General features: G+C 40.8%; 1 protein-coding gene across 1 annotated transcript in view; it reads left to right on the top strand.

Annotated features, from left to right (window-relative positions):
- The window catches only part of LOC125457738 (spermatogenesis-associated protein 16-like), a 111,458-nt gene that overhangs the window by 32,724 nt on the left and 60,730 nt on the right, over window positions 1-18,004 (top strand). Inside the window, exons 5-6 of the mRNA XM_048542322.1 lie at window positions 7,979-8,126; window positions 10,545-10,691. Coding sequence (XP_048398279.1) covers window positions 7,979-8,126; window positions 10,545-10,691 — 295 coding nt within the window. The remainder of the gene's footprint in view (window positions 1-7,978; window positions 8,127-10,544; window positions 10,692-18,004) is intronic.

The raw sequence follows: 18,004 nt of genomic DNA, 5'->3' as shown, positions 1-18,004 counted from the left end.
TTCACAGACGAGGAGTAACTGGATCAACAGTTCTCAACAAACAACAATTGGGCTTATTAGAACCTATCAGGTCAGCGGAGTTGATATACGAAGACCTGTCCAGCCCAGTGTCCCTAAAAAGGTGGTGCTTCATAAGGCAGGCTGTTTGCTTAGATATCCAGCCTTTGCAGTGGAAACATTTGGATCAGAGGGCCATATCGTGGTAGAGGGTGTCAAAGGGAACACTCTTTTTCTCACATCGCTTTCTTGTAAGCCACAATAGGGGAAATCACCTGCATGTCTTGGAGTGTGCAGTGCCATCAAGCAGGTCAAAGTTGATGAGTTTACCAGAGGAAGCCTGGATATAACCTTTGGAAGAGATGCAAAGAGTTCTGGGATTTACAGCACTGCTGGCTTCCTAATCTCTTAATTCCTAAAAAAGGATAGACAGACCGAGGGATTGGGTTCCTTTTCCACCTGTTCACTTACTCCCACCCTCCCCACCCCCCGACAACCATCATCATCTTAAACCTACTAATAACAATCTCTTTGACTGCATACCCTTTCCTCTCTGTCTGGGCTCCCACCCTGTCTACCTATCGCCCCACCCATCCAATCATCAGCTTATTTACCACCTTTTTCCAGTTGCTTCTAATTCTGAAGAAGAGTCACAGGACTCAAAACATTAATTTTGTTTTCTATTTACAGATGCTGCTGGACCTGCTGCATTTCTCCATCAATTTTTGTTTTTGTTTTTGTTTCTGTCAGATCTCCAGCATCCACAGTTCTTTTATTTTAGGGCTTCGTTGATTGCTCGGGCTTTTCTCAAGACAAAATTCATGACCTCTGTGTAATTTTCAAAACTTAACCAAAGCCTGTTTAATAGTAGTAAAGTTAGAGTTAGAGTTAAAAGCAAGGACTATGAGAGAAGAAAGTTGTTGAGGTAATCGCTCAGCACCAGGGACTGGAAGAAGAGGATTCTAATCCAGTTGGAAAACAGCTTGAGTTTGCTAGAATTCTATGCAGAAACAACCGATTAAATAGAAAAGGCAAAAGAAATGAAAAAAACTTGCAACACAAAGATAAATGTTTTAACTTGAACTCCAGAGAAGGATATCAGCAAGTAAAAATAAAAAAAAAAGAAAGAGAACTTCAAAGAGCAAAATAAATCCAAAAATTTGAACAGGATAAGTTCATGGATAATTACAAGCAGAAAGAGAATCTAGTATTTGAGTCTGATTTGTAAGTTTGATTTAACCAAAAATCATCTTTCAGTTTCTAAATTTATGGAAGAAATTATAGAAATTTGAGAAAGTTATTTAAAAAAATGAAGTGGCCAAAGGTCACACAGACTCTTATGTTATAAAGTGACCTAACTTATAAAGCGATTGGTGTTTATTTGCTCTTCAAAAATTCATAATTATGTAAAGATTCAAGAATAGCAATCAATTAATAATTCAGTCGTACTTGGATGAATGTGAAATATCTAAACTCAGAGGCAGCCGCTCTGGTGGATGCATGTATTTATCACAGACAGATCAGTGTTAGTTAGCAGTCATATGAAAACCAAAAGAATAGTTGGAGGTGTGGGACAAAAAGCTGACTTTAGAGAGTAGTTAGTTGTTCAAATCAATAAATATTATAATATAGTGAACAAAAGCGATTTTAGGAAACCAGTATGCCTTCACTTCCATGTGACTAACCATGTAAAGGAAGGTGTTGAAAATGTGTTAGTGAATTGCCATATGTAATAGGAACACATAAGCAGTGATCAGAAAAGACAGTACCAATGAAGAAAATGGATTTTAAACTGGTGTTGCAGGTCCATATAACAGAAATTTCTACATAGTTAAAGCTGTTTCAGAAAGTGAAACTTAGAAGAAACCCACTGTGTTTAATATTTTTACGAAGGGCGCTAATGGGGATGCAAAAGATTATATATTATTTGAAGGAGACGTCACTCATTTTTCTCCAAGTACAAGGCTGAAAAACTTGTTATCCTAGGCAATACTGGTTCAGATCAAAGCATACTATTAGCAAAAGATTTAGACTTGGCTTCAGAGCATGCGCTAAATAAAAATATATTATTACAAGTTGTTGATGAGAACTGCATGCCTTTCCCACTAAATAAAGTAAATTTTAAATTGTGTTCTGATCAAGGGGAGGTGATGACCCAGTGGTATAATCCAGAGACCCAGATAATATTCTGGGGAGGTGGGTTTGAATCCCACCACAGGAGATGGTGGAATTTGAATTCAATGAATCTCTGGAATTAAGAATCTAATGGTGACCATGAATCCATTGTTGATTGACACGAAAAAAAACTAACATGTGATTCACTAATGTCCTTTAAGAAACTGCCATCTTTACATGGTCTGGCCTACCTGTGACTCGAGACCCACAGCGATGTGGTTGATTCTTAACTGCCTTCTGGGCAATTAGGGATGGCGATAAATGCTGCTTGGTCAGTGATGTCCTTATCCCGTGAATGAATTTAAAAAACTTCCAAGTTTGGACTTGTTCCCCGATTGCTTTTTGAAAATGTAGATATCATATTGGGAAATAATGCAGCAGCATTACAGCTTTCCCACTATCTAGGAATAAATGTGAAGTTCCGGATTCTGAAGTTGTTTCTATGAGTATAAGTTCTTTCCTCTTTATAATCCAGTTGAGCAAAAACTGATTCAAGCAGACTGATATGTCCACAGCAGCTATGGATAGTATGGGGGCAATACAGTGGCCTGCAGAATTGCCAAATAAGGTATTTCAATGGAACAAACGGAGACTACAAAGTGACCTTGAAGAGTCGATGACATCTGACACCAAATTCTGCACTGGTCAAGATGACGGTAGAGTAGGACAGTCGTACCAGAGCTTCTCTGCTCTGCCTGTTCTTTTTCATTCTTTTTCTTTCTTTACTTTTTTCTTCTTCCCTCCCAACATCTCCCCTCAGCAGTGGAAGCAAGTGTCGGCAGCAGCAGGTCCTGGACTGCGAGCTGGGCGAATGAGCCGAAAACCGTGTGAGCTCATTGTTCTCGAGCAGCCAGGAGAATATGCCTGTACAGTGCGTGGGCTGTGAGCCCTGGAGCAGCAAGGGGAATGAGCAGTGCAGCGCATAGGCTGCGAACCCTAGAACACCTTGTAGGGAGCCCTGAGTGCCGGAGTGGCATGTGGGAGGCGAATCCTGCTAAAGCCCGACTTAACCTTGTTGCTGCTGAGTGCCGGCAAGAAACAGACTGGATTCTCGTGTGATGTGAGACAGTTGTTGGACTTGGACCTGGAACCACATGCTGAGGTGCTGCTGTTTGGTACTCTTACTGGACGGTAGTGTAAATCCTTGCTGTTTAATCCTCTTTTGTATAACAACATTTTTTTTACTCTAAGATTTGTACCTTGGTACTGGTACCTGAAGTGACACCATTAAAAGGCAGCCATTGTAAAATCTTTTCACTGTACTCCTGTACTGAAATACAAAACGATAGTCTAACCATTCTAACATAACCTCCTGGAACATCCTGCTTGATGCGCCCAATGTTCTGCAGGTCAAGAACTGGCCTGTTCAATCACACGAAGACCTACAACAGAAACTTGTGATCGTGAGTAGCTATCATCCTCAGATCCAGGGACTGCCAATATATAATAAACTAACCCATCTTTCTGAGTGCTAAATAGTGTAATGAAGATATGAAGTTGTTCAGAGAACTGGAAGGAGTTCAGGTGCAGTGCTACGATGTTTTACTTGCCTATACAGCCCTGAATATATTGAATTGATTTCTGCATGGTCTCCAAGTCCTGTAGTGATGCTGCTGACGGTGACACTCTTTCTTCTTGCTTGGTTCACACAATGTTTTAGGAGTTTGCTACCATTGGGTTGAAAGAGAATTTCCCTCTTTATCCTTCTGTCTTCCAGCTGGACCTTCAGGGAACTTTAAAGAAGCCTCGGATTTGACTACAATCTTTTCGGCTAAGTTTTACATTTTTTGGCTTAATCCAAGTTACATCAGATTTTTGGAGAGAGTATTCTCATGATACTCAGCAAGCTTTCCACCCTATCTAACCAAACTTGTTGCAATAATTGCTGACTTACCTTACTGCGTCTCTCTCAAATGATTTCCATTCCATCTTAACATGTTAACCACAGAAGAATTTGCCACTCAGCAAATATCTGCCCTAAAACCAGCATCCCCTTGTGACTGTACCATTTTTGAAAGCCTGCTACACTTATGGAAGAGTGCTGGCATTTGGCAGCTACCAGCCTATTTTTGGAGATTGACGAGAGATGCGTGAGAGGGAGAAGTTGGCACAGCCTTTCTCAGAAGGGAACCTAGAGATGCAACAAAGATGTGTCCTCTTTCAGGCATGCTCTCGGAGGAGGCTGTGCCACCTAATGATGATGCCAGCCTGGTCTGGGCCAGCTTAATTGTGCAAAGTACCGGGCTGCAGTGTTGAAAAGAGGCCACTGACTTTCTCCACTCCACCAGCAATGGTACCATATCATGCTCTTTGCTGCCTCGTTCTCACTCTATCTCTTCCACCACACTCACTCCCACCAAGGCTCATGTCTGACACCATCTCTGCTGCATGCAGCACCTTCCCTCACTTGCTTTTGTTATCACATTGTCCCACTCTCCATGCATCTCCTCCACTCTACCTTCTCACTCCCTTTGAACACTTCTCAACACCTTTCCCTCACATGCACCAGCACTAACAATCATGCTGTCTCCTTAGTCTTATTTATTTGCTGCCTTTAAATCATTACAAGGAAATGTTATCCCATAACAGATGGAGCCATGCTTTCCATGGGGTGAGTGCCTGATATCTGTGCCCTTGCCCCCTACAAAGACAAAATTCTTGTTCTCACGGGAGAAGTGTACATCTGCACTTGTGGAAATCAAGGAACATTCACCTTCTGCCATTTATGCAAGTGCCACTTGTTAAACTACAATGTTGACACTAACTAAGCCGAGTCACTCATCAAATTCCATTTCTAATCACCGCCATGACATCTTCTGCCTTGTGTCTTAGAGGTGCAGTTAATCTCCCAAGTACATTTCCAGAGAACTACCTGTCTCCATCCAGAACATGCTTCCTCACCCTCCGAGGACAACAGTATCAAGACTGTGGTGGAAGTGTTGACAGGCGCATCCCCCACCAGCTCTGAATCTGATTCTGAGATCAGTAGGCGCACAGATTGTGGACCAGAAAGTAACTGTTCTGCAGATGGTTGGGAGAGAAATGCCCTCGCCATGGCACTCAGAGGACTGCCAGAGATCAGGCACCTGCCCTCATATACAACACCACCCCCCATACCGTGCTCTCAGCAATGAGGGACTTCATCTACGTGCACAAAGTGGATCAAACGAAGCAGATAAGAATGTGAAATGCAACATCCCTCTTTGCCCAGAAACTGCAGCAGTGCAGCAAATCAAGCCTCCAAGGACAAGTTGAACTCTGCTGTAGAAAGACAGGCCCATTACCGTTTAGATACTGTAGGGACACACAAACCTGCACTTCATTGCCCCTGCCAAGTCCTCAGGAACAGGGAGTCTTGACTCCAATCCAGGTTATCCATCTTCAAATGGAGAGTAGGTGACGACAGGAGGCACCCGACTGCAAGAGGAGGCACATACGTACTTCTCGGCAGGTTCAAGGATGATGCAGAGGTTGCCAGGTCCTCCAAATCCACCTCGCGTGACCACCTTAACCCTTGGAAGTTTAGCCCGAGGAGTATCAACTTACCTCTGGCATGCCTGGGCCATCCTTCTGGGGTCATCCTGCCAAACTTTCAACGCTAATGGCTTCCACTCCTTAGCAGGCTACCTCCACCATATCTATGGAACAGGCTACTCACTCCAGTAGTAATGGCAACTGCAGATGCTGGAGAATCCAAGATAACAAAGTGTGAAGCTGCATGAACACAGCAGGCCAAGCAGCATCTCGGGAGCTGTGCTTTGTTATCTTCTACTCACTCCAGTGGGGCAGGAGGGAGAGAAATGGGAATGTGAAATGATATCACGTCAGTGGTTTGTTTAGACAGTTCTGAAAATAGTTCATAAATAAAAATATTTCTTTTTCACCGTTCATCTGGTTATTCACATCTCTGTGTAGGACCCAGAGTCTCTGTTGCATCCTCTGGCATTGCTTCACAGGCACTAGTGAGATATATTGGATGTGGAATGCACTAACAGCCTCGTTGCTCTGTTGATATAGAAATAATTTTTCACTGTTTACAGACACATCCCATTTCACCATCATAGGCAAAGATCAAAATGAAACTCATTAATTATAGATAATTATACAGAAACAAAATCTACCAGGAAACTAATTGAGTGGTTAGATAAATTAACAAAATTCTGCTTTAGAAAGGAATAATCTATTTGAATCATTGAGTATTAAACTAAAGCAATTACAACAGATCCAACTTAGTATTTAATGCCACTAATTCTTAACAAAATCATGCTACTTTCAAGAAAATAGGTAAAAATAAAATTGCCATAGACCAGCTGAACTATCAGGCTGCTCATTAATTAAAGAGACGTGATCGGTTGTGGCTTAACTTGAGGGTCATCATGCCTCAGTAAGGGAAAATATTAAGGAGGGTCCTTTAAGGTAACCTCCACTAGCGAAGGAACTGAACCCATGCTGTTGGCATTACTAACCAGCTATCCAACCAAATCGGCTAATCGACCCCTCCTTTTAAAAACGCAGTGATAGAATAAAATCATATCTGAGCCTAATCCTTGGAATTTTAAACGTACTTTCTTGAATTTAGATGAGTAACTTCTTGGAATGCATTACCAAACATTTTGTTCTGAGTGATGATATTACTGTTATCTGAATATTGTTTAGTTTTATTTTTAAGAACTTTATCTGATCAGGGTAATGTGATTCTGTCTTGCGAGATAGCAAGAACTGCAGATGCTGGAGTCAGAGTCAACACAGTGTGGAGCTGGAGGAGCACAACAGGTCAGGCAGCATAAGAGGAACAGGAAAGTCGACGTTTCGGGTCAGGGCTCTTCATCAGAACAGCTGGAGAAACACAGCAGGTCAGGCAGCATCAGAGGAACAGACAGTTCTGATGAAAGGTCCCAACCAGAAAGGTTGATTTCCTGTTCCTCTGCTGCTTGACCTGCTGTGTTCCTCCAGCTCCACACTGTGTTGTCACAGATTCTTTCTTGCTTCCTTTAAGTATCATACTGAGAAAGCAAAAGTAGTATATATAAATAAAGTGTTTATGTTTATGGTAAACATTTGATTGAGCCCAAAACACAGTTTCTTTCAGCCAGAATGGCAGCCAGTTATATTGAATGTTATTCAAATTGCAAATTTACATGCTGTGCCCAGTCAATCCCGTACACTGAAGCACAGGATAATGTTTTTTGTGTGTGTGAGACATAGACACACAAATAGCCATAAGGATATTTATGGTTTTTGATACTGATCATCAAAAAATGTCCTCGCTGAAGCTTTCTTTGCTTCCGCTTCTCACAAACTACAATTCATGTAAAAGATCATGATTTGCATTCTTATCCCCAGGCCCCAAGCTAGTCCTCAATGAGCTGCGTAGGTAATCCACATAAATAATTCTTGCATTTGCCATACCCTGCTTCATTTTTTTTTCCAGTTCTAAGTCCCTGCAAGAACCCGCTGCTTTTCTGATAAGGGGTTCTCTGTTGTTTGCTGTGACTTGTTACTATTTTGCTACATTACTTATTCTTCCTTTAATTCACTAACGGTAACACTCCTTCGGCTAAGCGTTCCCAGTATGTGAAATTTGCTGTTATAAAGATTCATGTAACACTGTCTGTGCTTTTAACACCTCCTCCATTTCTCCTCACCTTATTCACATGAGTCAACTGATTAAATCAATCCATCTCTATTTTGTACAGTGGTCTGAAATATCTGCACTACTGGAGTGTTATAGAAATTCAAATCTTGTTGTATGTGATGAATTTGTTTTGTTTTAAAGTTTGTATTTTACACTTTTTAATGAAACTAGGCAATGTTGGAAGAGGGTATCACTCAAGCTGAAACATTTTCAGTTATGTATACACCATTTGCAGTGAAACCAACTGCTGCACAAATAGAAAAAATCAAAGAAGTATTCAGGAAAAAGCATCCTGCTTATGCCAACTATTTATATGCAGGTAATGAAATTATATTGTTCACTGTACTATTTTCCTCCCTTTAAACATTTGATATTTAATATTGCATAATATTGGTCATGTCATTGTTTATTTTGTAATAAAATTGATTTAGCAATGGAACTATCTGATAAAATTGAAATCTTTACAAAGTTCTGTTTATATAACCTTTGGCCAGTATGCAATTATGTTTCCCTTTCAAAAAACTGTGTGGGATTTGTTTGCTTTAGCAAGTATGACTTGCACTTCTTGAAAATGATGAATCGATGTATATAACTGGTGGTGACTTTAGTATCTTTGCATTTCTTGATGTGTACTACTGACCTAGATGTTAGTGTACAGGGTACAATTTCTAAATTTGCAGACAATGAAAAATGTGTAAGTATTGTGAACTGTGAAGAGGTTAATTTCAAACTTCAAGTAGGCATGAACAAATTGGTGGAAATGGCAGATAAGAGAAAGATGAAATTTAACGCAAAGAAGTGATTCTGTGTTTTCAGTATGAAGACTGAGGAAAAACAATTCAAAATAAAGGTTAGAATTCAAAAGAGTTGCAGGAGCAAGAGGGACCTGTATGCATAAAACATTGAAGGTGTCAGGACAGTTTGAGAATAACCAAAAGAACTGCAGATGCTGTTAATCAGGAACAAAAGTTGCTGGAAAAGCTCAGCAGATCTGACAGCATCTGTGAAGAAAAAATCGGAGTTAATATTTTGGGTCCGGTGACCCTTCCTCAGCACTGATGGTAGCTGGGAAGACATTGATTATAAGCAGAAAATAGTGATGGACATCATATGCTAACCACTGCCAACAACATTTCAATTCCAAGAACAAACAAAGAAAAAAATGCCATCTGAATACATTATTGTTAACTACATATTGTGCAATAAAATTATTTAATCAGATTAAAAAGAATGATATATTTTTAATAAAATAGCCAGTCACTCGGAATTCCAGAGAGTAACAAGTTCACACCTGATAGTAGCTATCTACAGTCAAGTTTATAAGAAAGAAACCTTGTAACTAATTAGAGTTAACAGCATCTTCGGCTTATTTAGTACATCCTCATCAGTGGTGTGACTTCTTGATTGTCTGATACCACCTCACTAACACTTGAAGAAGGAGTGAGGCTCCGAAAGCTTGTGTTTTCAAATAAACCCATTGGACTATAACCTGGTGTCATATGATTTCTGATGTCATAAGAAAAGAAGACAGCCTTTTGAAATTGAAATGCTGCCAAGTTCCTCAATTCAGGAAATCACAGGCATCCTTTAAACTCAATGTTGATTCATTGCAATTTCATCATAGTCGTCATGTCTGTCATCATAGTCAATTACCCAAACCCTGGGGAAGATTTAATGCCAGACAAGATGCGATCAGGTCTTGCTGCAAATCCTAGCCATGTTCACCGTGATTCTCACGCTAAAGTAGTTTGGTTCGTACTTCTCCCAGAACATAATTTAAAATAACAAAACGTGGTCAATAGGAATTGCTTTTAATTTCTGGAGTTTCCAACCTATATTACATTTTTATGTATCAATTTGCGAGAAAAGTATTTGACAAATATTGTCTTTGTGATAAATTACATACCAAAATCCTAATAAAAAGTATTTAATTCCTGCATCCAGATTAACTGACGAGTTGAGTAACATGCTTTGGAGAGGGTTCAGAGGAGGTTTACCAGGATGCTGCCTGGACTGGAGGGCTTATCTTATGAAGAGAGGTTGACTGAGCTCGGTCTCTTTTCATTGGAGAAAAGGAGGAGGAGAGGGGACCTAATTGAGGTATACAAGATAATGAGAGGCATAGATAGAGTCGATAGCCAGAGACTATTTCCCAGGGCAGAAATGGCTAGCACGAGGGGTCATAGTTTTAAGCTGGTTGGTGGAAAGTATAGAGGGGATGTCAGAGGCAGGTTCTTTACGCAGAGAGTTGTGAGAGCATGGAATGCGTTGCCAGCAGCAGTTGTGGAAGCAAGGTCATTGGGGTCATTTAAGAGACTGCTGGACATGCATATGGTCACAGAAATTTGAGGGTGCATCCATGAGGATCAATGGTCGGCACAACATTGTGGGCTGAAGGGCCTGTTCTGTGCTGTACTGTTCTATGTTCTATGTTCTATGTGCCTGGGAATGCTTTTGTGTTGGCTTGCTCTGAACCTTTTCTGTATTTGCCTATAATTTTTCTAAAGATATTTCAGTGGTATAGATGACGTTGAAGAAGGTGGGTCAGAGCTGCACATCTGATGCAGGGCTTTTAAAATTCAACTCTCCATCATCAATATTAGTATCAAAATGTAAATTTATTTACCTATATTGAATTTACTGTTTCAAGATGTGTTGGCCTCATCACTCATTTTGTTGAAGATAGGCTTAATTGCTTTGAAACAAGTAATACAATAAATATGTGATAATATTTCAGACCCTGGCACAAATCATATCCTGCCTCAGACTGTTGACTGGTCCGAAACGTTTTCCCAACACTACATGCTGCTACTTGGTTTTAAGAATCCTGAGGATGGCAACTTTTTAGAAAAGATCCTAAACAGAAGATCACCAACATTTACAGGTACAATAGTGATAAAGAAATTGTCAGTCTATATGAAACCATTCTTTAAAGCTGAATAGATGTAGGACTGCACCATGCAGGAGACAAACAGTGCATAAGCAGTATGCGCATGTGCAACCATGTGGCGGAGGGTCGTACAGTGCAAGAAACCAGTTCACGCAGTGATGTGAAATTAGAGGAAACATTGTATATTGATTGTAAAACATTGCTTGTATTACAGTAAAGTTTTGACAGGCATTCTCCTGAAAATTTGCTGTAACTTTAGCCAACAATTAATGACAATCCTAGGGGAACAGCACAAATTGCATTTCTGCTATTTCTCTGGGATTCCTGCTGATCTATCTAAAAGTTATAAAAACCAAAAGAACTGCGGCTGCTGTACATCAGGAACCAAAACAGAAATTGCTGGAAAAGCTCAGCAGGTCTGGCAGCATCTGTGAAGAGAAAATCAGAGTAAACATTTCAGCTCTGGTGATACTTCCTCAGAGGGACCCATTCTGAGGAAGGGTCACCGGAGCTGAAATGTTTACTCTGATTTTCTCTTCTCAGTTGCTGCCAGACCTGCTGAGCTGTTCCAGCAACTTCTATTTTTGTGCCTAAAAGTTTATAGTGGGCAATTGGGGAAATCTGCATGAAAATTCTGCTACAGTATTTCTTGTAACTGTGACTTAATATTAGTGTCATCAAAATTTAAGTTAGTATCAGGTGTTAAGAGTTCAATAACATGTTCAAAGGCGTGGACTAGAAAAAAAATGAAATTAAGTATATTCCTTTTTAACTCTGGTAATGGAACCTTCTGAAAAGTCATTGCTGTCATTGAAATGAAGCTTTAGCTTTACAATATGAACTAGTTTCTCTTGCATTGATCTCAACATACGTTCTTAATCAAACTTTATATAAACCAGTCAAAAGCTGCAATAGTAAGGGTTTTAATCCCAGCCAGAGAGCAGATGATTTCCTTTAGGAATCTCACAATTCTTCTCATTAGTGCCAACTGCATTTTATTTCTCTCCAAGCTATTCCAGCAGAAGTCAATTTTAAATATTTCATTTCAAGCTACTCTTGGATTATGAATTGTCCTGCTCAATTTATTTAGGGAAATCAAGCAAGTACTGTGAAACACAAAAATAAGCACCGAAGTGGAGTGATTTTCTGAGTCTCACTGCCGACAGTCTTCAACATATTCAAGACGCAAATTGCGTCTGTTTTTATACTCACACATTAAGAGTGTGATTCCAGGCAAGTTTTGTTGAACAGCGAGACGTAGCCGACTTGTTGAAACCTACTGAGAGTTTGTGATAAATAAGTCCAGGCCATGTATGACCTTGACAGTCTGTCCATATTTTGTTCATTTCCTTGAATCTGGCTGTAGTAGGAAACGTGGCTGGAAGTTAGCTTTGTTAATGAAGGGACCTTTGGGGTAGCACGGTGGCTCAGTGGTTAGCACTGCAGCCTCACAGCACCAGGGACCCAGGTTCGATTCCAGCCTCAGCTGACTGTCTGTGTGGAGTTTGCACATTCTCCCTGTGTCTGTGTGGGTTTCCTCCAGGTGCTCTGGTTTCCTCCCACAGTGCAAAGATGTGCAGGCTAGGTGGATTGGCCATGCTAAATTTCCCGTAGTGTTCAGGGGTATGTGTTATAGGGGGATGGGTCTGGGTGGGATGCTTCAAGGGGCAGTGTGGACTTGTTGGGCCAACAGGCCTGTTTGCACACTGTAGGGAATCTAATCTAATTTACTACTCCTAAAACAAAGCTAATGTAGAATTGTTACTTTGATAACTTCTTTGGATGTGGATTTCTGTATAGTCCCCGCCTCTGTCTTTTGCCAGCTGCCCTGTGTTGTAATTTTTCCCTTTTTTCTGCCCTCCCACCTCTTTTACACAGTCAAACTACTTCTGAGGCAGCCAACATCGGTGCAAAAGCAGGAAAATCTTTATTTTTAGAATATGTTAACTTTGCAGAGCAGTACAATGTATTGAAAAACGTCAAGATGTCAAGCAGCATTCTAAGAAAACAGATTTTAACTCACCTAGAAATACTAGATGATTACTTTCATTATCACTAGTTAGGAAGCTTAAACATTGAACTATGTAAGTTTAGGATGCATTGAGTGAAGCACAGGGTAATTAAAAATTGAACACTGAAATGAATTATTCTACCCTTTCAGTGTTGACATCTGCCTTAATCAATATGGCAGCAGCATACTTTGAGTTGGAATTATGTGCATGCTCCTGGGCACAAAATCAGGACCATATTAGGGCTATTTTATGCCAAAAAATTGGTTGCAGATTATATGTCAGAATATTGACAAAGCAAGGGCTGCACTGATTCTAAAAGGTATCCCACCATTAACTTCTAATGGGAAATTAGGGACAAGTAATAAACACATCTTTGACAACAATGCCCATTCATGGAACAAATATTAAAAAGTAACTGCATGAATTCAATGATTTTACTTCCATTGACTTAAACCACAGAAGCACCCATACAATGCAATCCTTGGTTTAATTAAAATATTAATTGGTATAAATTAATTTTAGTCATTGAATTTTACTCAATAATGTCAATAGGATGTATTTTTCATATTTGTATGGTCATTCATTCATACATCCAAATACCCAATTTTTTTTCTCCTCTCTGTGTACTTTTCCATATTTTGGCTGCATTTTAAGAATATATATAAAACCATTATTGTGCATGAAGGAGTTGATAGAATTTTGTTTTATACTGCTAGATTTGTGAGTGTTATTCCTACGCGTACTTTGCTCAAGGAGTATGAGAGGGCATGTGATAATGAGATCTATGGTTAAAATCTGAGTCCACCCCGTTGGGTGCACGGCTGTGCTACATAGTTACGTGGGAATTAAAATTCAATCCACTGTGTGTAATGAAGTCTTTCTTTACAATTGTTTTGTTTAGTTAAGAAAATTGCATTCTTGTAAAATTTTATGCCAATGTTATGTTTGAATGGGCCTCAATTTAATCAACAAGCACTCCTCAACAATCCCAGGGAGGCACCTTACATCACATAAATCATGGTCAATCAATATAGCCAGGAAGTCATCAGGAGGTAGCTGCCACAGTTTTAAAATTGTAAGGCAAAAGGTTGGAAAAACACTGGAACTCAAGATCACAGGATTTGGTATATAGTCAGTATTGTAGAAGGGAGATCCAGGATAAGGGTGTCCTAGGGTTTTCTTGAGAGCACTACCACTCACCCTGTTCTAAAAGAAAACCGTGTTGGGCACCAATGGACCATGACTCCTATTTCTTGCGGGGAAGTCATTGTTGCTCAAGCAGTCAGACTTCAGGTGAAAGTAGAAAATCAAGTCAATACGACAGTCAGCAAAGCTTACTCTGGATATGTATGAAGGACCTTGGCTACTTTGGACGAATGTCATTTCTATCTGCAATTTGAAATTGCAGTCAAAAGAAGAATGCAGAAAAGGTCCTAGGTAAATCATCACTGCATTTTTGCTGGCTCCCCTTTCCTACTTTTTGTCAGGTTGGAGGAGGGGTTAAAATTGAAATTAGTATTTATCATTTGGCTCACGAATATCCGCTAGTCTTCTAGTTGCTCATTAGTCATTTTTAAACTGACATTTTAAAATGCTTTGTATGAGTTTTGATTTGAAGCTCAACTTTGGTTTTAGTTCCAAACTTCTCTTTACACAATTAATTTGTTTCAAAATTATACTCAGAAAATCAAAACATTGACCATGACATTCTGAGAATGTTTTTCTTAGATTGATACCCTCTCGGAATTAGTGCTTGGACTTTATGGCTTCATTCTTCCATAAATGCTGTGAACCTGCCTATATAGGAAAGTGAGTTAAAGTTTACAACTGTGCTGATCTAACAGACATAGTTACTTGAAGAAGAAAACAGAAAATCTCAAGTGTTGAAGCAAGATTAAGCAAGTAGGCAATGTGCTGGCAGATGCAATTCAGTGTACTGCAACACGGCATTAAATTTAAAAATAGTAAATAGGAATGTACATTAAATAGGATATAGAAGAACCAAAGGCAGGTTATAATTTGGTTTTTCACTGGCCAGAATGTATGTTGCTCTGGAATGAGCCATGGTCACTATTTCATAATGAACTTGTAAAATATAAAAGTAAAATCACTAAGCTAGCAAGATTCTGAATTTCCTCCAAAAGACTGGGGCTGGATTTACACTGAGTCAGGAAGACTATGCAGGTCTTTAAAATTAGCAAGCAGGATTCAAAAATGTAAGTCTTAACCTATTTTTGACACACCCAGTTTTTGCCAGTAGATGGAAGGGAGCAGATATGATACACATTAGATAAGTTCAAATTCACCAGGCCATTTTTACCTGTACTGCATTGAAACAAATCCATTTTAGCTGGTCCAATAGTCTTAAACAACATTGTGGAGGCCTGGAATTGATGATATAGATATAAATATCCGTGAAGGGGAAACAAGGTCTATAAAACTGTCATAATATTAACTTTTTTGAATCTCTCGCTTCTTCAACTTAAAAAAAAGGCCACATCAGCCACTGAGATTTGAGAAGAAAAGAATGATCGTTTAGAAAAAAGGTCCATTGTGCAGTTTTAATAATGCTGCTCTAGTGATTGTAGTGAGGTCACCCAGATGGATCTCATAGAAGATAATAAAGTGTGAAGCTGGATGAACACAGCAGGCCAAGCAGCATCTCAGGAGCACAAAAGCTGAGGTTTCGGGCCTAGACCCTTCTTTAGAGAGGGGGATAGGGCGAGGGCTCTGGAATAAATAGGGAGAGAGGGGGAGGCAGACTGAAGATGGAGAGAAAAGAAGATAGGTGGAGAGGAGAGTATAGGTGGGGAGGTAGGGAGGGGATAGGTCAGTCCAGGGAAGACGGACAGGTCAAGGAGGTGGGATGAGGTTAGTAGGTAGGAAATGGAGGTGCGGCTTGCGGTGGGAGGAAGGGATGGGTGAGAGGAAGAACAGGTTAGGGAGGCAGAGACAGACTGGGCTGGTTTTGGGATGCAGTGGGGAAACCAAGCGGAGGCTTGGGTACCGCTTTGCAGAACACCTCCACTCGGTTCGCAATAAACAATTGCACCTCCCAGTCGCAAACCATTTCCACTCCCCCTCCCATTCTTTAGATGACATGTCCATCATGGGGCTCCTGCAGTGCCACAATGATGCCACGCAAAGGTTGCAGGAACAGCAACTCATATTCCGCTTGGGAACCCTGCAGCCCAATGGTATCAATGTGGACTTCACCAGCTTCAAAATATCCCCTTCCTCCACCGCATCCCAAAACCAGCCCTGTTCGTCTCCTCCCCCTACTGCATCACACAACCAGCCCAGCTCTTCCCCTCCACCCACTGCATCCCAAAACCAGCCCAGTCTGTTCTTTTCTCTCCATCTTCAGTCTGCCTCCCCTTCTCTCCCTATTTATTCCAGAACCCTCGCCCTATCCCCCTCTCTGAAGAAGGGTCTAGGCCCGAAACATCAGCTTTTGTGCTCCTGAGATGCTGCTTGGCCTGCTGTGTTCGTCCAGCTTCACACTTTATTATCTTGGATTCTCCAGCATCTGCAGTTCCCATTATCTCTGGATCTCATAGAATATGAGTTTCCTGATTGGACCAGATTAACAGCCCCAATCAGGGAACCCCAGTTGACATATAAACAGGAGTGTCAGACATCCTGGTCACTCCACGAGCTGATTCTGGGAAAGTTGGATCAGTGTTAAGGTCTTTCCACATGTAAATAAAGGGTGACTTGGTGATGCAAAGCAGCCTCTGTGGAGTTATTTCACTAATAATGAGAGAAAATCACGCTCCTGAGAAATTGGCTTGGAACAGTCATCTTTGCTTCTATCATTGAATCCCGACAGTATGAAAGCAGGCCATTCAGCCCATCAGGTCCACAACGAACCTTGAAAAAGCATCCCATCCTACCCTATCCACATTGTCATGCATTTCCCATGGCTCATACACTTACCCTAAACATGTTTAGATACAGTGGACAATTTACCATGGCCAATCCATCCAACCTGCACACCTTTGGACTGAGACGAAACTGAAGCACCCGGAGGAAACCCATGCAGACACAGGGAGAATGTGCAAACTCCACACAGCTTGAGGGTGAAATCAAACCTGCAACCCTGGTGCTGTGAGGCAGCAGTGCTAACCACTGAGCCACCAGTTGGGGTAAGCATTTCTACCATCTTGCCGTTATTTGGGAAGCTTGACTCATTCGAGCCCTCTGTCAAATACTCGGCCCAATATGTGGAAAGAATGCATTATTTTTTCTGGCCAAATGACATTGGGGCAGATGGAAAGCAATGAGTAATTTTCCTGACGGCTTGTGAACGGGTGGCTTTTTTGGTTATTAGAAGCCTAACTTTCCCTGAGGCATCAGATACTAAAACCTTTCAAGAATTGACAGATTTGTTTAAAAAAAAATTACTACTCCAAGCCCCCTCTTCTGAGATGCTATTAGTTACCGTCAGCAGTTCAAGAACCAGGGGAGTCTGGGATTTTCGATGAGATTAAGACAACCAGTAGATGTACATGACTTTGGTTTAACCAGTAATGAGGTGCTGAGAGACCATTTGGTATGTGGAATTGATGATATAACCATGCAAAAGCGCCTACTAGATGAAGCCCAACTGGGCTTCAAACAGGCACTACAATTGGTTTTAACATTGTAAAATGCAGTAAGTGAAGCATATGAGTTGCGGGGTGTTCCAGTGGAAGCAGACACCCTCGCCAGTCTGATTTAACCTTAGGGAATGCCACTTGCGGAAAGACAATTGCGTCGCCTCACTCAGGACATATCCTGAACAGAGGGACTCCAAGTCAGCCCACAGCAAAACCCCAAAACAAAGCCAAACAGTTAACATTTACTTCAGGATTCAGGCCAGCCAGCCATTGTAGTTGCTTCCAATATGTGGACTTGAGATGGCAAAAAAGAGCCCCACTAGACCTAAATGGAGTAAAAGAACTCGTAGGCCAGTATCCAGGAGAATTCATACCCTGGAAAGTCCACCCACGTCTGGTTTTGAACAGTTAAATTGCTTAGCAACATCCAAATCAGAACCAATCAAAATAAGCATCTGGTGAAATGGCCACCCAGCTCTAATGGAGGTTGATACCAGTGCGACCGTTTCAGTGATCGCCAAATTGATCTTTAACAAAATTCGCCCAGGACTCCAACCCTCAAGTTTGCATAAGACCTCAGCTAGACTTCGAGCCTATACTGGAGAACCTTTTACAGATGAAGGGTATAACTTTGGTTCCAGTCTGTTATGAGAAACAGCTGTTTCAATTACTGTTGATTGTTTTCAAAGCATCA

This window comes from Stegostoma tigrinum, chromosome 14, assembly GCF_030684315.1.
Source record: "Stegostoma tigrinum isolate sSteTig4 chromosome 14, sSteTig4.hap1, whole genome shotgun sequence".
Classification (NCBI taxonomy): domain Eukaryota; kingdom Metazoa; phylum Chordata; class Chondrichthyes; order Orectolobiformes; family Stegostomatidae; genus Stegostoma; species Stegostoma tigrinum.
Note: the sequence above shows the minus strand (reverse complement) of the source record. Positions and strands in the feature narration are given on the sequence as shown.